This window comes from Delphinus delphis, chromosome 10 (assembly GCF_949987515.2).
Source record: "Delphinus delphis chromosome 10, mDelDel1.2, whole genome shotgun sequence".
Classification (NCBI taxonomy): domain Eukaryota; kingdom Metazoa; phylum Chordata; class Mammalia; order Artiodactyla; family Delphinidae; genus Delphinus; species Delphinus delphis.
Window position 1 is genome coordinate 19,822,910 of NC_082692.2, and position 17,740 is coordinate 19,840,649.

A 17,740-nucleotide genomic window follows, 5' to 3' on the forward strand; every position below is an offset into this window, starting at 1 on the left:
TAAAAAAGACACAACAAACTAGTGAATATAACAAAAAGCAGACTCTCAAATATAGAGAACAAACTAGTGGTTACCAGTGGGGAGGGTAAGGGGAGGAACATTATAGGGAAAGGGGGTTAAAAGGTACAAACTATTAGGTATAAAATAAACTACAAGGATAGAATATGGGGAATATAGCACATATTTTAATAACTATAAATGGAATATAACCTTAAAAAATTGTGAACCACTATATTGTACACCTGTAACTTATATAATATTGTCTATCAACTGTACTTCAATTTTTAAAAAACCCACATTTATATATATAACATAATCTAGACTAAACCCTCTTATATTTTTAAAAATTGTTGAGGACCTTGGGGACCCACTGAAAGAGTCTTGGGAAACTTGATGGCTTCTCAGACTATATTTTGAGAAACTCTGGTCTAGACTGACAAACATTTTGGCAGAATATTAACTTTATAAATTCCTATAGCTCTGAACCCGGCTGAAGGCTGAAGGTAAATAGTATAAATCTAACAAATATTATTGCACAAAGATATTAAAAGAAGTATAAAATAATGCAGAATGAATGTAGAAGTGACTGGAAGCATGCGCGTGTAAACACAGTGCTAGGTACTGGACATGTAGACTCTTTTTAAGGTTCTAAAATGGACTTTTCCTTCATAATGAATCCCTTCCCTTTTCTCTCATTATTAGGGGAAACATAAGAGAAGAGCTTTGTCTGTAAGGTTCGCCAAGGTGATTTATTTATATTGTGTCCCTGGGCCCCCTGCAGTCCCTGGCTTGCAGGTTGTCCCACGTGACCCCTTCCTGTCCATTCTCCACCTTTCTCTCTCCTGCTTCCCGCCCTGGGGGTCCCCAGGTAGGGACCACATCAACGACTGCCCTGTGATGTCCAGTAGGGTTCGGCCAATGGGGAGCCCCAACAGGAGATCGGAAAAAGGTAAAGGAGTGAGGTGAGGATATTAATTACCTGGCTCCTCCCTCTGAGGTCACATTGGGCTGGCTGTGCCCCTTCCTAAAAGACAACTGCTCTCCCCCCCACCCCCTCAAGGCAGCCCTCTCTACACAGCTCTCTCTCCTTGAAGATTCTAGCAACCTCTTCCTCTCCCATCCTTTGGAGCCAGGTGGTGTTGGTCTCTCTCTGCCCTCTGGTTCCCCCACAATCCACCCATACCTCTGTAAGTCATCTCTTTGTAAATAAACCTTCTTGGAATTATTCTAATGGAAGCTATCGGTTTCCTGACATTGCCCTGACTGATACACATTAACAATAGTGTACTGATTATTGAAAAAAAAATTAAATCTGTTTTTATCCAGTCATTCATATTTTTAAAATATTTCTTAAGTAACTCCTTTAATTATTTTCATTTCTCTTTCAATTTTAGGCAAGATCTGTTGTTAATCTCATTCAATTCCTTTCCTCCTTACTGCCCCCCAACGATGCACAAATCTTTTCAAAGTTTGGTCCCTCCCTAACTCACGAAATTGAGATCATTAACTTCAGGAGGTGATTTTAGGAGGAATTACGGGCCCAGAAGCCATTTTACTTAAAACTTTGTCACTGGTTGTTAATCTTCACCATCTTCATGGACATTATTCTGGAGTCCAGCTCACATCGGAAACAGGTCTCTGAGGTTAAACGGCTGTCACTACCACTCAAGCAAAGTTAGAGAGAGCTGGAGGGAGTATCAAGGTACCTTAGAACACAAGGGAAAGATTCTGAAGCCATGACAGGTTCCTCCTGGCTGTTCGCTCTTCTCTACAGCTGCTCTCATATTCCTGCTCCTGGGCCTTGAGTTCAGCTGCATGTTTCAAAGGCCAGGGCCGCCTCTGTGAGGCCTGGAAACCATTAGCTATCCCTGCTAGCTTCAGCGTCCAGTGCCTCCCCCTACTAACATACATTTTATGCCCAATCGGGATACTGGATACAAAGCTCCATCCCCGTGGGCCCCGCACAGTTTCACTTTGCAGAGGTGAAAGTGGAAATCTGACTCCTGCAGCCAGGCTTGCTCAACCCACAAAGCCTTCTTTGGTAGCAGGGACGAGACCTGGCCCCACTTCCCCTCTTTCCTTCTCTGCTCACACACAATCCACATCCCTGGCAGCTTCGGATAGGAGCCATGACAACAGGACAGGGCGCTGTTACCCTCCATGATTAGCCAGGCGGGCAATGCTGCTGTAATATCACAGCATTGACAGAGCTCTCACACCTATTAAATTATTCACGCCACCCAAGTGTAATCAGCCATCACGTTTGAAATAGGTCATTCACACTAAGGCTGTTTGGAGGTGAAAATTTCACAGGGATGGCACCAGATCCAAGTGCTTTGGCTTCATCCGATCTCCCAAGTAAGGGGCTGCTCCAAGCAATCCCCTATTAAATATCTTTCATTGAATCGCAGTTATGTTTTCATGAGCAGCAGCAGGAAGCATCTGGAACAGCTGTCTGCTGGCAGGCACAAGAGCTGTGGGCTGGAAGGCTATATGTCAGCCTCTTCCTTCAATGACCTGTCCTCAACGAGCCTCAAGGGGCTGCTTGAGGAAGATAAATCTGAACACCTGCTCTCATTTGTTCTCTGCGCCCAAGACGGTAGTTGGGTCAGAATGAGGATGTAAGCACTGGGCAAGGGCAGGTTTTAGAAGAACGAACGCACACAGGCCTCTCTGAGAAGTGCCTCTCAGCCCTGGGTGCCGCATTCAAAGAGGAATTCAAGTTCAACAGCTGTGGGGCGTGTGCCCCTGCATTTCAGATCCTAATTCACAGACATCTGGGCCTGTTCGGCACTCAGGATACACTTGCCCTCTTGTTGGCATAGATATACTATTCAACTCAAGTGCCTGGTGGAATACAAATATTTGACTAGCTATTGTAAGGTCTGGAGAATTACTGCTGTGTTAATATGTTCTTTTAATGGTTTTTGAGGATACGAAAGACTATCTTACAGGAGGAAGAACAATTTCCCCCTAGGATTAAAGTAAGGTGACCGAAGACATAGTTCACGGGATTTGAGTTAAAATACAAGCAAATGTGCTGATTGCTAGCGCTTGACTGTTAAATGGATACGTTACTGAGGGAGGCTGATAAATCTCCTTGGGGAAGGGAAAAAAGGCAGGGAGTTGAGCAATGGGATTGACCCCTTGCCTGCCTTCTATTAGGAGAATAAGAATAAAAACCCCTAAAGAGGTCTCTTTAGCTGAGATGCTACGGATGTACAGCCTAGGAGCGAAAGGGCAAGAGATGCAAGCTTTTTTTTTTTAATAGAACGTTATTGGAATATAATCGCTTCACAATACCGTGTTAGTTTCTGTTGCACAATAAAGTGAATCAGCTATAAGTATACATATATCCCCATATCCCCTCCCTCTTAAGCCTCCCTCCCAACCTCCATATCCCACCCCTCTAGGTCATCTCAAAGCACCAAGCCGATCTCCCTGTGCTATGCTGCTGCTTCCCACCAGCCAACTATTTTACATTCGGTAGTGTATATATATTGATGTTACTCTCACTTCGTCTCAGCTTTGCCCCCCCACCCCATGACATCAAGTCCATTCTCTATGTCTACTTCTTTATTCCTGCCCGAGATGCAAGCATTTTAATGTGGTGAGCGTAGCACCAAAAGCAGAGAGGCCACGTGAAGATGGAAAGTTCATGGATGCATTTCCATAATTATTCTATATATCAGAACAGTGCTCCCAAGGATGTTAAGCGCTCTCCTTCAAATATTCACCTTCAAGAAGGCTGCCCAGGGCTTCCCTGGTGGCGCAGTAGCTAAGAATCCGCCTGCCAATGCAGGGGACACGGTTCGAGCCCTGGTCCGGGAAGATCCCACATGCCGCAGAGCAACTAAGCCCGTGTGCCACAACTACTAAGCCTGCGCTCTAGAGCCTGTGAGCCACAACTGCTGAAGCCGTGCTCCACCGCAACGAGAAGCCTGCGCACTGCAACAAAGAGTAGTCCCCGCTCGCCGCAACTAGAGAAAGCCCGCACACAGCAATGAAGACCCAACACAGCCAAAAATAAATATAAATAAAATAAATAAATTTATTTAAAAAAAAAAAAGCCTGCCCAGATGATCCACCACTTCCCCCGATCTTTCCTTTAATTTCCTTTAAGTGTTTTGCACAGTTTGTATTGCTTCTCCAACTCCTGGTTTTGTGCAACAGCCCATATAGGTTATACAGCCCAATCCCCATAAGCTAGAGATAAATCTATGAATAATTCTCATTTATGCATATGCTGCTCTATCATCAACATTTCAACAGATATTTCCTAGTGCCCACTATTCTGGGTACTTGGAGTGGGACTTCATGAAGTCATCCCCTATTTATATCTAAACTATCTCAAAGTGGACTCCTGCTTCCCCATCATGGCCATACTACCCCAATGCAAGCCTGCTTCTCCAGCAGCCTTCCTCATCTCAGTAAAGAGCAGCATTATCCTTCCAGATGCTTGGGCCAGAGTCTTGGAGACATCCTTGGTAACATTTCCCTCCTTACCTCCAGAATTCAATCGGTATCAGGCCTGCTAAGTTCCCCACCAATTCTCTCCTGGACTGTTGCCATCCTCTTCTAACTGGCTTCCCTGCTTTTGCCTTTTATGCCCCCATTTTAATTTTCCAGACAGTAGTCAGAATGGTACGCGGGCCTCTCCCTGTTGTGGCCTCTCCCGTTGCGGAGCACAGGCTCCTGACGCGCAGGCTCAGCGGCCATGGCTCACGGGCCCAGCCGCTCCGCGGCATGTGGGATCTTCCCGGACCGGGGCACGAACCCGTGTCCCCTGCATCGGCAGGCGGACTCTCAACCACTGCGCCACCAGGGAAGCCCCAGAATTATCCTTTTGAAAGGCAAATCAGATTATGTCACTCTGCTCAACATTCACCAATGGCTCCCCATCTCCCATAGAGCAAACCCCAAATGCATACAATGGCCTGTAAGGCTTATAGGAGCTGGACACCCTCCCTCCTAACAGAAACCTCTAGAGTTGCAGCTTCTACTGCTCTTGGCTGTGCTCACATCGTGCTGCAGCCACACTGGCCTCCCGACTCTCCCTGGAACATTCTTCTCCTGATATCCAAGTCGGCCCTGAGGTCCTTTCGAGCCTCTAGAGCCGAGTAGAACTGAATCCAGCACATGGTAGACTATCAACAGATAGTCTTTAATGAATGAAAAAAATACATCTTCTATCCCTACATAGTTCATAAGCTCCTGAGGGGCTGCATCTGCTAATTATGCTACTCCTTTCTAGAGAAGCCTCGGTAAGTGCTAATCCCAAAATATTTATGCAGAGATTTTAAAAACGATTCCCAGCTAGGCAGACATTGGTAGAAAAAATTCCCAGACCTCATTCTTACACAACCTGCTATGGAGAAAACAGTCTTTCTAAGACTGTGTCAGATATGCCCAGCCCTGGGCAGAATCAGCTCCCTGGGACCATTTCTATCTCACCTGGGTATTCAGTTCCCTGTTGTTAAGTTTACATGGTTCAAGAAAAAGCAACCTTTTTGCAGACTTTCAGGAACTGTCTGGTTCTTTCCTGTTTTGTTTTGTTTTGTTTTTTGGGGGTACCCATTCCTAACTCTTTTTTTTTAATGTGGAAATATATATGTTATATACGTACGTAGATATAATACATGTAAGATTTACCACCTTAATCATTTTTAAGTCTACAGTTTAGTAGCACTAAGCACATTCACACTGTTATGCAACCAATCTCCGGGACACTTTTCATCTTGTAACACTGAAAACTGAAGCTAGACCCATTAAACAACAACTCCCCATTTCCCCCTCTGCCTACCGCCTGGCAGTCACCCTGACATTTTCTGTCTCTATGAATTTGACTCTCTACACACCTCAGATACATGAAATCATACAGTGATGTGTCTGGCTTATTTCACCTAGCTTAATGTCCTCGGGGTTCATCCATGTTATACCATGTGTCAGAATTTCCTTCCTTTTTAAGGCTGAATAATATTCCATTGCATGTATAGACCACATTTTGTTGACCCATTCATCTGCTGATGGACACTTGTGTTGTTTCTACCTTTCGACTATTGTGAATAATGCTGCTGTGAACATATGTACAAATATCTCTTCAAGACCTTGCTTTCAGTTCTTCTGTGTATATGCCCAGAAGTGGGATTGCTAGATCATATGTTAAAGAACTAATTTTAACTTTTAATTTTTTGAGGAACTGCACCTGTTTTCCATAGTGACTGCACCATTTTATAGTCTCACCGGCAGTGTACAATGGCTCCTGAGCTCTTTTTATAGTAAGATATTTTTCCCCTCCAGCAAGTTAGAACTGCTCAGAGATGCCTAATAGTGCTAAACATTCCAGCTCCTTCCAATGCTTAGCAACCAGGAGCCGAGCGGCCCCCACTGAACGAGCGAGGGTGTGTGTGGTGGTGCTTTTCGCTCCTTCCTTCGTGCCTGTTTTGAAACGGCTTTCTTGTCCTTGAATTAACATGCAGGCTGAGTGGACATCCACGGGTCTGCCCTACAGACAGAGGGCAGTGGGCAAGAGCCAGCACTGTTTTGGGGATGATCAAAGCTCTGCTAATCCCTTGTAATCTCCTAACGTAAAGGGGATATATTTCCAATTTGTGGTTTCTTTGAAAGATGCCCCCAAGGTTGGCACTATCACTTTTTGATGAATTGGGAGACTTGGAGTGGTGTGTGTGTGGAAAAGCCAAGGAGACGGCCTCGAGTCATGTTCGTGCATCCGTCATCTCTTGCAAGGAGGTCCAGGGTTTCAGATCTCGGGGACAAAGAACCCAAAGAGTCAAATGAGGAGGACAGTGCCTTGGAGTCATGCAGAGGAGTAAGTGGGAAGGACCCTGGACACCTCCTGTGCGTCGCCTTCTTTCACCTCACTTATCGGTGGGCGGGGAGAACAGGCCTTAGTCCTCCTGTGTGTCTCTGCTTACATCATGCTGCCTTCTCTGCCCTCCCCCACCCAGCGCATTCTGTCTTTGGTTTTGTCTTGGACTGTTAATTTTTCATCATCCTACCAGTTGGTGTTACAGGGCAATGTAATATGGGGACGTGTGTTCTCTTAAAAATAATATTTAAATAAAAATAAGAGGGGATAAATCTTCTCTTAAATGGGGATTTTAAAATGATAGGGAGCTTCCCTGGTGGCGCAGTGGTTGAGAGTCCGCGTGCCGATGCAGGGGACACGGGTTCGTGCCCCGGTCCGGGAAGATCCCACATGCCGCGGAGCGGCTGGGCCCGTGAGCCATGGCCGCTGAGCCTGCGCGTCCAGAGCCAGCCTGTGCTCCCCAACGGGAGAGGCCACAACAGTGAGAGGCCCATGTACCGCAAAAAATAATAATAATAATAATAAAAATAAAATGATAGGACCCTCTCACCGGCATGAAAAGGGGAAGAGCTAGTGGGAGAGACAATGACCTTAAGAGGCAAAATGATGGAACGTGATGACCTAAACCAGGGGTCAGCAGGCTTCTTCTGTAAAGAGTCAGATAGTAAGCATTTTAGGCTTTGGGGCCAAGAGGTAAAAAATGAGGAAATTGTATACTTACATATAACAAGAGAGAAAACAAACTTTCACATTTTTTATGGACAAAATTCAAAATATAATAATTAATAATTGAGCTTTTTTTTTTTTATAACACCAGTCTATTAAGGAGAAGAATGGAATTCTTTTTCTTTGGGATAACATCTTGCTTAATTGAAGTTCAAGGTCAATGTTCCCTATCACCAAATCGATTTGCAAATGTCTGTCTTTTTGTAAAAACCATTTATGGCAGGCCGTACAGAAACAGGCAGTGGGCTGGGTCTGGCCTGCAGGTTTGCCATCTCCTTCCCCTGCCAAGAGGTGGGTAATGAGCTACTGACTCACTATGTGCAGTTTTCAATATTGCCTGGTAGCTTATAAAGGCACAAACATCTGTCTTTTGGGTGTATCATTAATGTTAGGAAGACACACAGGGCTTTTTTCTGTCCTCTTCACTCTAGTCCGTGGTGTAAATGACAAGATGTGTTGTCTTTTCTCATACAGAAGAGGATGCTTCTGACCCAGCAGCAGTTGTCCTTCCAGGAGTCGGGAGGACCTGGGTTGACCCTCCCCAGTCTCCCCTCCTACAGCTGGGACCATTTCCAGCCTGACCAGTTATGTGCCCTAGTCCTAACTTTTATTGAGTGGTGCTCAATAAAGATTTGGTGATTAGTTCACAGTGGGTAGATCCCATTAACTTGCTCTCTGTCCCATGAACTATTATTATAAACAACTGAACTGATGTTTGTCCTCCTGTGTGCACATTAATATATTGACACACAAATATACATAAACAGATTACCATGATTTCTCCAGGAGGTTTTACCACTGAAAATATTTTAAAAAGCAATGGAAGTGAAAACAAAGCAAAACACCACTAGAGGAAACGTCATAGAGGCTTTGTTTAAAATCTTAATTACTGTCCTAAAATGCCATTAACATATGTATAATTCAAGTTTCAATAAGTGTTATCTTTAAATTAGAAATGGTTTAACAAATATAGAGAGTCCAGCCTTTATCAAATTACTTTTTAAAAAGTACTCTGTAAAGCGGCATGCAGAGGCAGTAACTGTGGTGTGTTTACCCCAAGTAAATATTTACCCAGGAGAAAGGGCCTTTGTATTGTTAAAGATACTGTTAAAGATATGATTCTTCACCTCCAGCTTTCCTGACCAAGGCAAAGGGGACTCTCTCCACAAGAAAACTGCCATAGCTTATATCACTCTTTAATACTCAAAGGATTTTCAGAGGGAGACCAGATTGGTTAAAGCCAAAAAAAAAAAAAAAAGGTAAGAAATCACAAATTCATTTTGTGCCAAGTGAAGGGGTTATTCTGAGTCCTGCCTTTGTCAAATGGTGGAGGTCGGATAGCAGCCAGGCTTGTTAATTCATGAGCCAGACGCACCTCTATATTCCCAGGAAAGCATTTGAAGTGAGCAGTCTCAATAGCTGTGCTCTCATCAGCTTGTGTCTTTGTTAATCACAGGCCAAGAGTAGAAGAGGAGAATTGTATAGACTTGGGAGACTGGGACAGCTGAGAAAATCACAATTAAAAAATCACTGACATTTACGTAGTAAGTCCTTACTGGTTTTCCATTATCGCATACATTATCTCCTTTAACTTCAAGCAGTTTGTGGGGGAGGTCACCACCACCACCGCCACCATCTTTATCACATTACCATCATCACCACCCCAGCATCATCACCATCACCGTAATTATCATCATCTCCAAGTGGAAGAAGGAAAGTGAAGATTCTGAAGGGTTAGGTAACTTGCCTAAAGTCAAGCTACTAGTAAGTTGAATTAGGTCTTTTGAGTCCAAATATTTTGCTCTTTCAGCTATGCTATCTTCCCTCAGTTTGGAAGTCTGAATGGTAAAAAAAAAAAAAAATCAAAGATTTACAAACATGGTGGCTCTAGAATTTTTGGATGCCAAGTACTTAGTACAGCAATATGGCCAGAAAAGGGGTCTGTCCTCCACTGGAAACTGTTTGCAGCGTAAGCATATGATTTTTTACTCAGATTATAGAGTTCAAATCATTCAAAATAGCAATGTTTTCTGAAAAAGCTTTTTATCATGCTTTATATTTGGACTCTAAATTCTAATTTATTTTTTAGTCTTTAGAGCTGCTAATGGAGATTAATAGTGGGCTGAGGCATGCCCCACCTCGAAGACATCCTTGGTAACCCTGAACATATAAACCAGAAGTTGAAGGAGAAGAGATTGTTTTTCAGAGATTGTTTTTCGTAATATTTCAGTCATATAATTTATCTGAAAGTGGTTAAAAGTGCCTTCTACGAATCCTATCTGCATATTAGATTCTTTGACACACTTTTCTTCAAATGCCATTCTATCAGTTCGTCGGGCTGTTATAAATAGGAAGGAAAATCCCACCATAGAACATGTTTTCGTATTTACTCCCTGTCAGAGTTTCCTGAATGCCAATTCATAGAGTGAAAAAAAAAATCTTCAACTGCTCAACCAGCTGACTCAATTTATGATCTGAAAGTCAAGTTATTTTCTTCCTGGTTCTCGGCTCATCACTCCTTACACTGAATGGGCAGTTTAGAATGACGTCAAGAGGGAGAAGAGACCAGCCGGTGTCCCCCTGTTGCTGCTTGAGTTGTACAGTATAAACATTTAAACTCTTAACTCCCAGTGATCCAAAGACTAAGAAGGAAAGACTTGCAGTGAAAAGGTGGCACCATAACCTCGTCACTTTCCAGACGGGCAGCAACTTGTTTTTAGTTCTCTTTATTTTATTTAGAAATAATTATTTCCTAGGGTTAAACCTCCTAATACAGCAGAGATGACATACCCTCAAGATCTTTTCTCTGTTTACTAGGTTACCTATTAATGACAATCTTTACAAAGGTTGACACAGTGTTTTCTCTCTCCCTCAGTTGGGAAAATAGACACCTCACCCTGCCAAAAGTTCACATTTTCCTCACTTTTATATTTTAACATCTAGAATTTTTTACTTGTATCCATCATTGATCTTCAAGTGTCTTCTGCCTGAAGCCTCTGTTAAGCAAGTTGAGGCATGAAAAAGCATAAGATATGGAAAGTCCACACATGAAAGAATGACGATAATATAAATTATCATTAACTTGCCTCTGGAGTGAAGCTGGCCATTATACCTGCCTTTTGATTGTTATCCCAGCGTATATGTCAAAATCTTTCTCTTAAAAATATCTAAAAGTGATCAAGTAAATTGTCATTTTTCTTGAAGGGAAATTCTTGATGAGTGATGAGATACACTCCGTCTACACAGCACAAAATGAAGTGGTTTTTCAGCTCAAACGACCTGGTTTGTCTATCAACAAGGATCGAACACTTCAGATTCTTGACAAATCCCTTCACTCTGCAGTGCACACATGGTATGGAATCATCACCCGCCTAGTCGGCCAGGCATCTCCACATTTCAGGCGCCCGAGAAACCAGCCCCCAATCCAGCCTGGAACTTACTGTCAAGGAAGTACATGAACGTTCAATATCCCACCAGCCCCTGCATTGTGGTTTCATTTTCTTCCGTCCATTTTTACTTGACAGGACCAGTCACTATTTTTTTTTTTCTTCCTCTCTGTCCTTCTGGTACTTGAAACAGTCATTTCAACTTGACTCAACTAATACCTTTTCCTTCTTTAAAATCTCTCCTGAAACCAACTGAATTGCAAACATTTTCATTAAACATCACAGCCGTTTGGTAAACAATCAACAGACAAAATTTAGCCATCCAAAAATAAATGAGAAGTGGAATAAGCCTACACTTGCTAAGCACAGTAAAACATGTGAGGTATAGGTAACGGGATGCATCACATTTCTTTAATAAATAGGTTGACTTCAGTAAGTGAAGTAACTCCCATCAAAGAGCAAGGGCAATACTCCCAACTTATTTCACTGCTTTGGTCATAACAACTACACATTTCCTTTTTTTTTAACTATTTTCCCCCCATACAAACAATGGGTATGCATATACTTGTAGTTTTCAACTCAAGTCCTGTAGCAGATATACTCAAGGCTATCTCATACGATTCCTAAAAAGACTTTACTGGCTGCCTATAGAGATATTAAGTAAGCATTTAAAATGCTTTCTTTGTGATTCTGGGCCCCTTTTTGGCTTTGGCCTGATCTAAATAAGTCACCCTGAGGTCACTGGGGGCCATAAATCAGGGGGGTGGACGGGGGGCTAAGACGGCCTGCATAGCTTTAGTGCAATGTGCTATTTTAGCTTGTGCCCCTGAAATGACACCATCTCTTTGGCACCAGCCAAAGTAAGCTTCCTAGACATCTATGGGAAGGGAATGTTTTGCAGTAATCCAAGGCATAGGTCACACAGGCATGAAATATTGTGGGGAGGTCTGTGTCTGCTCCAGACGCTGTGACAAATAAAGTAGGGAAAACAACTTCCAACCAAAACGTTTATCCAGGATTCCAGGAATGGAAATTGACCCAAGCAATCTTGGCAAACTGCGAAAGCAAAGAGTGGCCAACTTTTTTTAACCCAGGAAACTAAGGCAGCCTCTTCCTGTCCCGTCTCCAATCCCATTACTTGGGTCCACTTGAGAACCCCAGACATGGATGTTTTTGAGAAAGGGCTGACATAGCTAAATAACAATTCTTATATCTACGTGCTATAAAATGTGGCATAATCAAACAAAAAGGTCCAACTCTCTCTCTAACCAAGGCACATACACTTTTATGTTCTCTTTCTTAACACTTTTTCCATAGAGGGTATGGACTTAACCAGTCTGAACTTTCAGGATTTATTGGTTTTGTACATAATCTTAATTTAATCTCTTCTTCCTTCTTTCTTTTAATTTTGGAAAGGGCAAATGTAATTCAGTAAATATCAAAACATGCCAGATTACAACAGGTTGCAGAATTGTTTACCCATTAAAAAAAATCTACCTTGGCTTCATAAGCAGTTTACACAGAAAGACAAAGTGGGTATCTATTCTATACTTACAATTCTCTTTTTGTTAAAACTTTTGCAGTTTTTTTGCTCTCTCTGAGCTGAAGATCCCATCGAAAGGGAAAAAAATGCTAACTTACTTGGCTTGGGGAAAGGAGAGAGGTTTGGTTCGAAAGTGTGTGGCATTTTTTTTCAAGCATCTGTCAGTCTCTTTAAGAGCGACAGGTAGCTAATGGTCGAGTGGACTTCCCTTTGAGTTTCTCTCTATCTGGGAGAGTTCTTCTCCTTTGGGGAGTTTGAAACAACTTTCCTAGATACTGTAATCCAGGACAGGAGAAGTATTCTTATGCTATGCTGCATTGTACCAGAACATTCGAAGGTCTGGCAAAGCTTTGCAGTTTCCTGTGGTCTTTCTAGAAGCAAGATTTTAAAAGACATGTAAGTGTCCAGGGACTATATAAGCCTGAGAAATACTTTGCACACATGACCGTGAACTCGTGCAGTTTTATTATTCTAATCATTGCACTTGACCACAGATTACCGAGCACTGCTGAAAACAAAGGCAGTGAGGGCTTGTGGTTCTAAGGAAAGAAGGACTGCAACTTTAACTTGTGCCAAGGAGTAATTCTGACTGCTAACCTGGCTGACCACCACCTGGGGAACTGTTTCCTCCCACACACGAATCCTGTTCTGTTCTTGAAAGCTGGCCAAGGGCCTCCACTGTGCGTGACACTTTTTTTCTATTATTATTATCGCCATCATAATTGTTAGAGTTATCATTACTATTATTATCCATCCAGCTATTTCTACTAACATACACCAGACTGGCTGTCAAGAAGGCACAGTGACAAAACAGATGAAAGCCCTTTAATTTGATAAGTTTGAAACAACAATGGGAAAGAAGCCCTCTAATTCCAATTACTGGTTTTTCAATAGCTTGGTAATCAAACCAATCATTCCCCCAAGAAGGAATAAAGTCTACTGGATAGTAACCATTTTCTAAATGGCATGGTGATATGAAAATAAATAAATACATAGTGATATTTGGAAAGCCAACCTGAGGTGGGGGTGGGGGAGGGAGGGAGAGAAAGAGGAATAAAATATTAGGGTTTCTGGGGGGTAGGTGGGTGACTGCTTTTCTCTCTCTCCCTCTTCCTCTCTCCCTCTCACTAATCATATGCAACGCTCCTCTAGAACAAGAGCAAAGTTACACACCAATGCTTCTTAATTTCGTGAACTTTAACATTTTCTTTAACCACAGAAAACAACAGCTGAAGCAAACAGGATCTCAGAAAGGCAGTTAAAAAAATATATTGCGAGCATGACTCAGTTTTTTCTTCCCAGATCTTTATGTGGTCCATAAATCTAAATGGATTATATATACTTTTAACCAAATGGACCTAAATTCTAAATTTGTTTTTCTTTAGGGGGAAAGGGTCCTTTAAAAATGTGGCCATTGCAAGGAAATATGGTTACCTTGGTAACAAGCTCCTAGGCATCTTCCTTCCTTTATGTTAGAGGAAACTCACTGGACCGAAAGCTTTCTGCTTTCTTGGGCATGTTAAAGTGAGCTTAAAGCATGGAGGAAAGCTAGAGCAAGCTTGAACTCTTCTAGGTAGATGTATGCCACTGTGCAGAAAAGATGAAGTAATAGAATGCTGGAGCTTTTCAAATGAGATCTGAGAGATTGTGTAATCAACACTCTTGTTTTAGGTAAAAAATGAGGCTCAGCAAGATTAAGTAAGTGACTTGCCCAAGATCCTACATCTACATAACAGCAGGTGCAGGGCTACAATCCAGGCTCCGGACACCTTGTCCAGCGCTGTTTCCACCCAGGCATACATCTGAAAAGTGGTTTATGAACTGATTTTCTGTAATAAGTCCTATTCTGAATATACTAGGTTAACCAGACATGTGAAAAAACTCTGTGCAGAATTCCTTTTATACATTGCTTTCTAACCTATTCTAAGAACCCATTTTTTTGAACACATAGTCAGAATTAGTATTTATTGAGTGCTTACCATGTCTGAGGCACTCTTCTAAGCACCTTCCCTGTAACAATATTTAATCCACACACCATCCTAGGAAGTTAGCACTCCATTTATAAGTGAGTCAACTGAGAGAGAGATTAAGTAACCAGCTCAAAGTCATAGAGTGAATTAAGTGGCAAAGCCCAGGCAGTGCAAGTCTGGAGAGGAAGCTCTTGACTATTACCCTGCAGGGAGCTTACTTAAAAAGAAGGAACTACCCGGACAAGCTTTCACATAAATAGGCAAACATGATCCATGACGCTGAAAACTGAATACAAATATGCTGGATGTTGGACTTGCAAGGATTCTCTCTCTAATCTTTAGAGATTAAGTTAAATGAGATAATCAGTCTGGAAGGTACAAAGCATATCACCTGTGAAGTACAACGCAAATGTTATGACTCTATTATGAAGATACCCTGTACAACCCAATAGGTATTATTGTCCCATCTCACCACCGAAGAAACAGAGGTTTAGTTTAGCAATTACTTTGCTTAAATCACATAGGTAACATGAAGCAAAATGAGAATTTGAATCGGAATCTTGTGTGACTCCCCGCTTGACTCTTTACCGTGCTGTTGAGGTTGAAATAATCACATTGATACACATTGAGAATCATGAACGCTCAAGAGAGAGATCTTACTCATCAAGCCCTGCTTTGCTGAGGTCTTAATTCTTTCCCTCAGAGTGGGGCCGCTCACCTATCCGTCTATAGGTGGCGCTCTTTAGCACAGTAGCCATTGGTAAAAGAGAAAAATCCCTTTGGGGGAAAGAAATGTGGCCTGGCATTCTGGAGGTTGGGTAGATAATTACCAAATTGTCCCATTTAGGCTTATCTTCCTAGTTGTAAACATGTTCTAATTTCTGAAGGGAGTAACTAAGTATGTATACACAGAGAAAACATCTTTTTTTTTTTTTTTTTTTTTTTTTGCGGTACGCGGGCCTCCCACTGTTGTGGACTCTCCCGTTGCGGAGCACAGGCTCCGGACGCGCAGGCTCAGCGGCCACGGCTCACGGGCCTAGCCGCTCCGCGGCATGTGGGATCTTCCCAGACCGGGGCACGAACCCGTGTCCCCTACATCGGCAGGCGGACTCTCAACCACTGCGCCACTAGGGAAGCCCACAGAGAAAACATCTTTAAGTAGAAGTGAAAGCTGAGGAATGGAGCCTAAGATCAAACTTCGAGTCACAGTGGCTCTACCTGTCACCCAAGTAGAGCAACAGCTTGAGAACATGCCAAACAGCAAGGAAGCTGGGGGGACATTCTTTAAGCTGGTTGAAATTGTGATAAAAACCCAAATTATGGTTTTAAATATTTCTGAGGCTACAACAAAAGTAATGTGAAGACAGACATCAGTAATGGTAACCTCCTAGATGACTAGATTACAAGGGATTCTTATTATGCTATACTCTTTCATTTGTCTTCAATGAACTTGTACTACTTGGGTAACTGCAAAAAATTTTACTAGAGCTCCTTTAAAAAATTACTTGATAAGAGTTTTTTAAAAACTACCAGATACGGTTCTTGCGGAAACCAACAAGTTTATGAGGTCCCGAGTCCAGAATACCACTTCTTTAGACAGTTCCAAATTCTTGAAAAGCTCTTGCCTACAGCCCAACCTCATAGGCAGCATTTGATTACAAGGCATCTGTAGATTACAAGATTAGCCATTTCAAATTGCAACCCTTACAGTCAAATCCCACAACACTGGTCTACCTGGGGAAACCTAAGCGGCGCAGTTGATGTCAGAAGCTAGCATGGCTGCTGCCTCCCAGCCTGGAAGAAGAGGAAAAGGGAAAGGCAACTGAGACAGGGTTGGGGTGCCAAATAAGTCCACGGAAGAGTGGAGAGGGCAAGACCCAAAGGCAGAGAGAGAAAAGAAGGACAGGTGGGTAGTGCAGAGCAAAGCAATATGGCACTGTGGGGCACCATCCCCGGCCCATCTGTCCAACTGCTGCCCTGCAGTCCTGCTGTGTGCTGAGCACGGAGACAGACTTATTTCCTTAAGGTGTTAGACAAGAGAGCACAGAAGAGGGACAAGGGGAAATTTTAGTACTATTTTCTACCCTAAACTAAACCTTTGGTCATGACTTTAAAAAAAAAAATTATTTGGAGGAACCATTCAGTTCTCTTGTCCCGGGTTCTGCAGTGTACTTCTGGGGTGCCAGCCCATCCAGGATGCTTTCAAAGTCCTCAAGTCCCTTACCCAAGCCGGGCCACAGTTTCCAACAGTGTCAAAGCTAAGCAAAGTAGATCAGAAAGGCTCCTGCCAGAATGACGTGTTTACCTTCACAAAAAACATCATCCTCTTCATCCATCGGGAGCTCCTCGGAGTCTAGATACTGCATCTTGGAGCCGGCAGTCAGCGTGTGCAGTGGCCTCAGCAGCTACCCTGCCCTCGGAGGCGACTTCCTTTTCCCAGCTTGGCTAAGCGCCCCGAGAGGGCAGCGTCCGCCTCTGCCCTCGAGAAAGCAGCTTCATTCATATGAACAGGCTTCGTGAGCCTTTTGAAGAGTGCATTCCAGGTGGGGTAATTTTCACCACTGAGAAGAAAGAATTTTTTTCTTTTTTTTTTTTTGGAAGGGGGCTGCAGATCCGGTTGGAGCTGAACAGAGATAGCGCTTAAAGTCTGAGGGCAATGAATTCTATTTCAAAGCGACAGCTTTCATATTTTCTTAAAGAGGAAGGCGGCCGTTTAACTTTCTTATGAATTTGAACACAATGGGTAGTGTTGAAAGAGAGGGGGTTCACATTTCTCCTATCTTGGTTTTGCTTCAATGACAATTTATCTGAAAGGAAAGCAAGCCACTATGCTAGACCCAGGCAGGCATCTGGAGGGACAGAGCTTTTCTTTCACTCAGTAATAGTTGCATTTTTCTTTCTTTGCAAACCCCTGGCATTTGAGGATTAGAAAATTTCCAACACTTAAACCAGATTTAATGCACATCTAGGCTCTTATTGACTCAATCTATGGTCAATAAATGGATAAATCGTTTGGGTCAAACAACTTCCATTTTATAATACTGACTCAGTATGATACTTCAGACTTATCACTAAAGCAGAAAGGAGAAAATGTAACTCAGAAGGCAGTTCCTCCCAGAGGGAGGACTAACCACTGACCTGTCACGTCAGTACCAGTGGTTGGCATCACTATATTGAAACACCCAAAGTGTGCTAAATTCTGTATGGTGGTTCAAACACAAATCTCTGAGTGATACTGCAACCTCACTTGGGGTTTCCCAGCCCTCTACTTTGTGTTATAAGACGT

The 17,740-nt window shown here is 42.8% G+C and overlaps 1 protein-coding gene across 2 annotated transcripts in view; it reads right to left on the bottom strand.

The window, feature by feature from the left end:
• RIPOR2 (RHO family interacting cell polarization regulator 2) overlaps positions 1-16,864 on the bottom strand; it is a 111,819-nt gene extending 94,955 nt beyond the window's left edge. For both annotated transcript variants that reach the window (XM_060023542.1, XM_060023543.1), the window contains exon 1: positions 16,760-16,864. In XM_060023542.1, coding sequence (XP_059879525.1) covers positions 16,760-16,820 — 61 coding nt within the window. In that variant the 5' untranslated portion in view covers positions 16,821-16,864. The remainder of the gene's footprint in view (positions 1-16,759) is intronic.
• Positions 16,865-17,740: the final 876 nt, after the last annotated feature.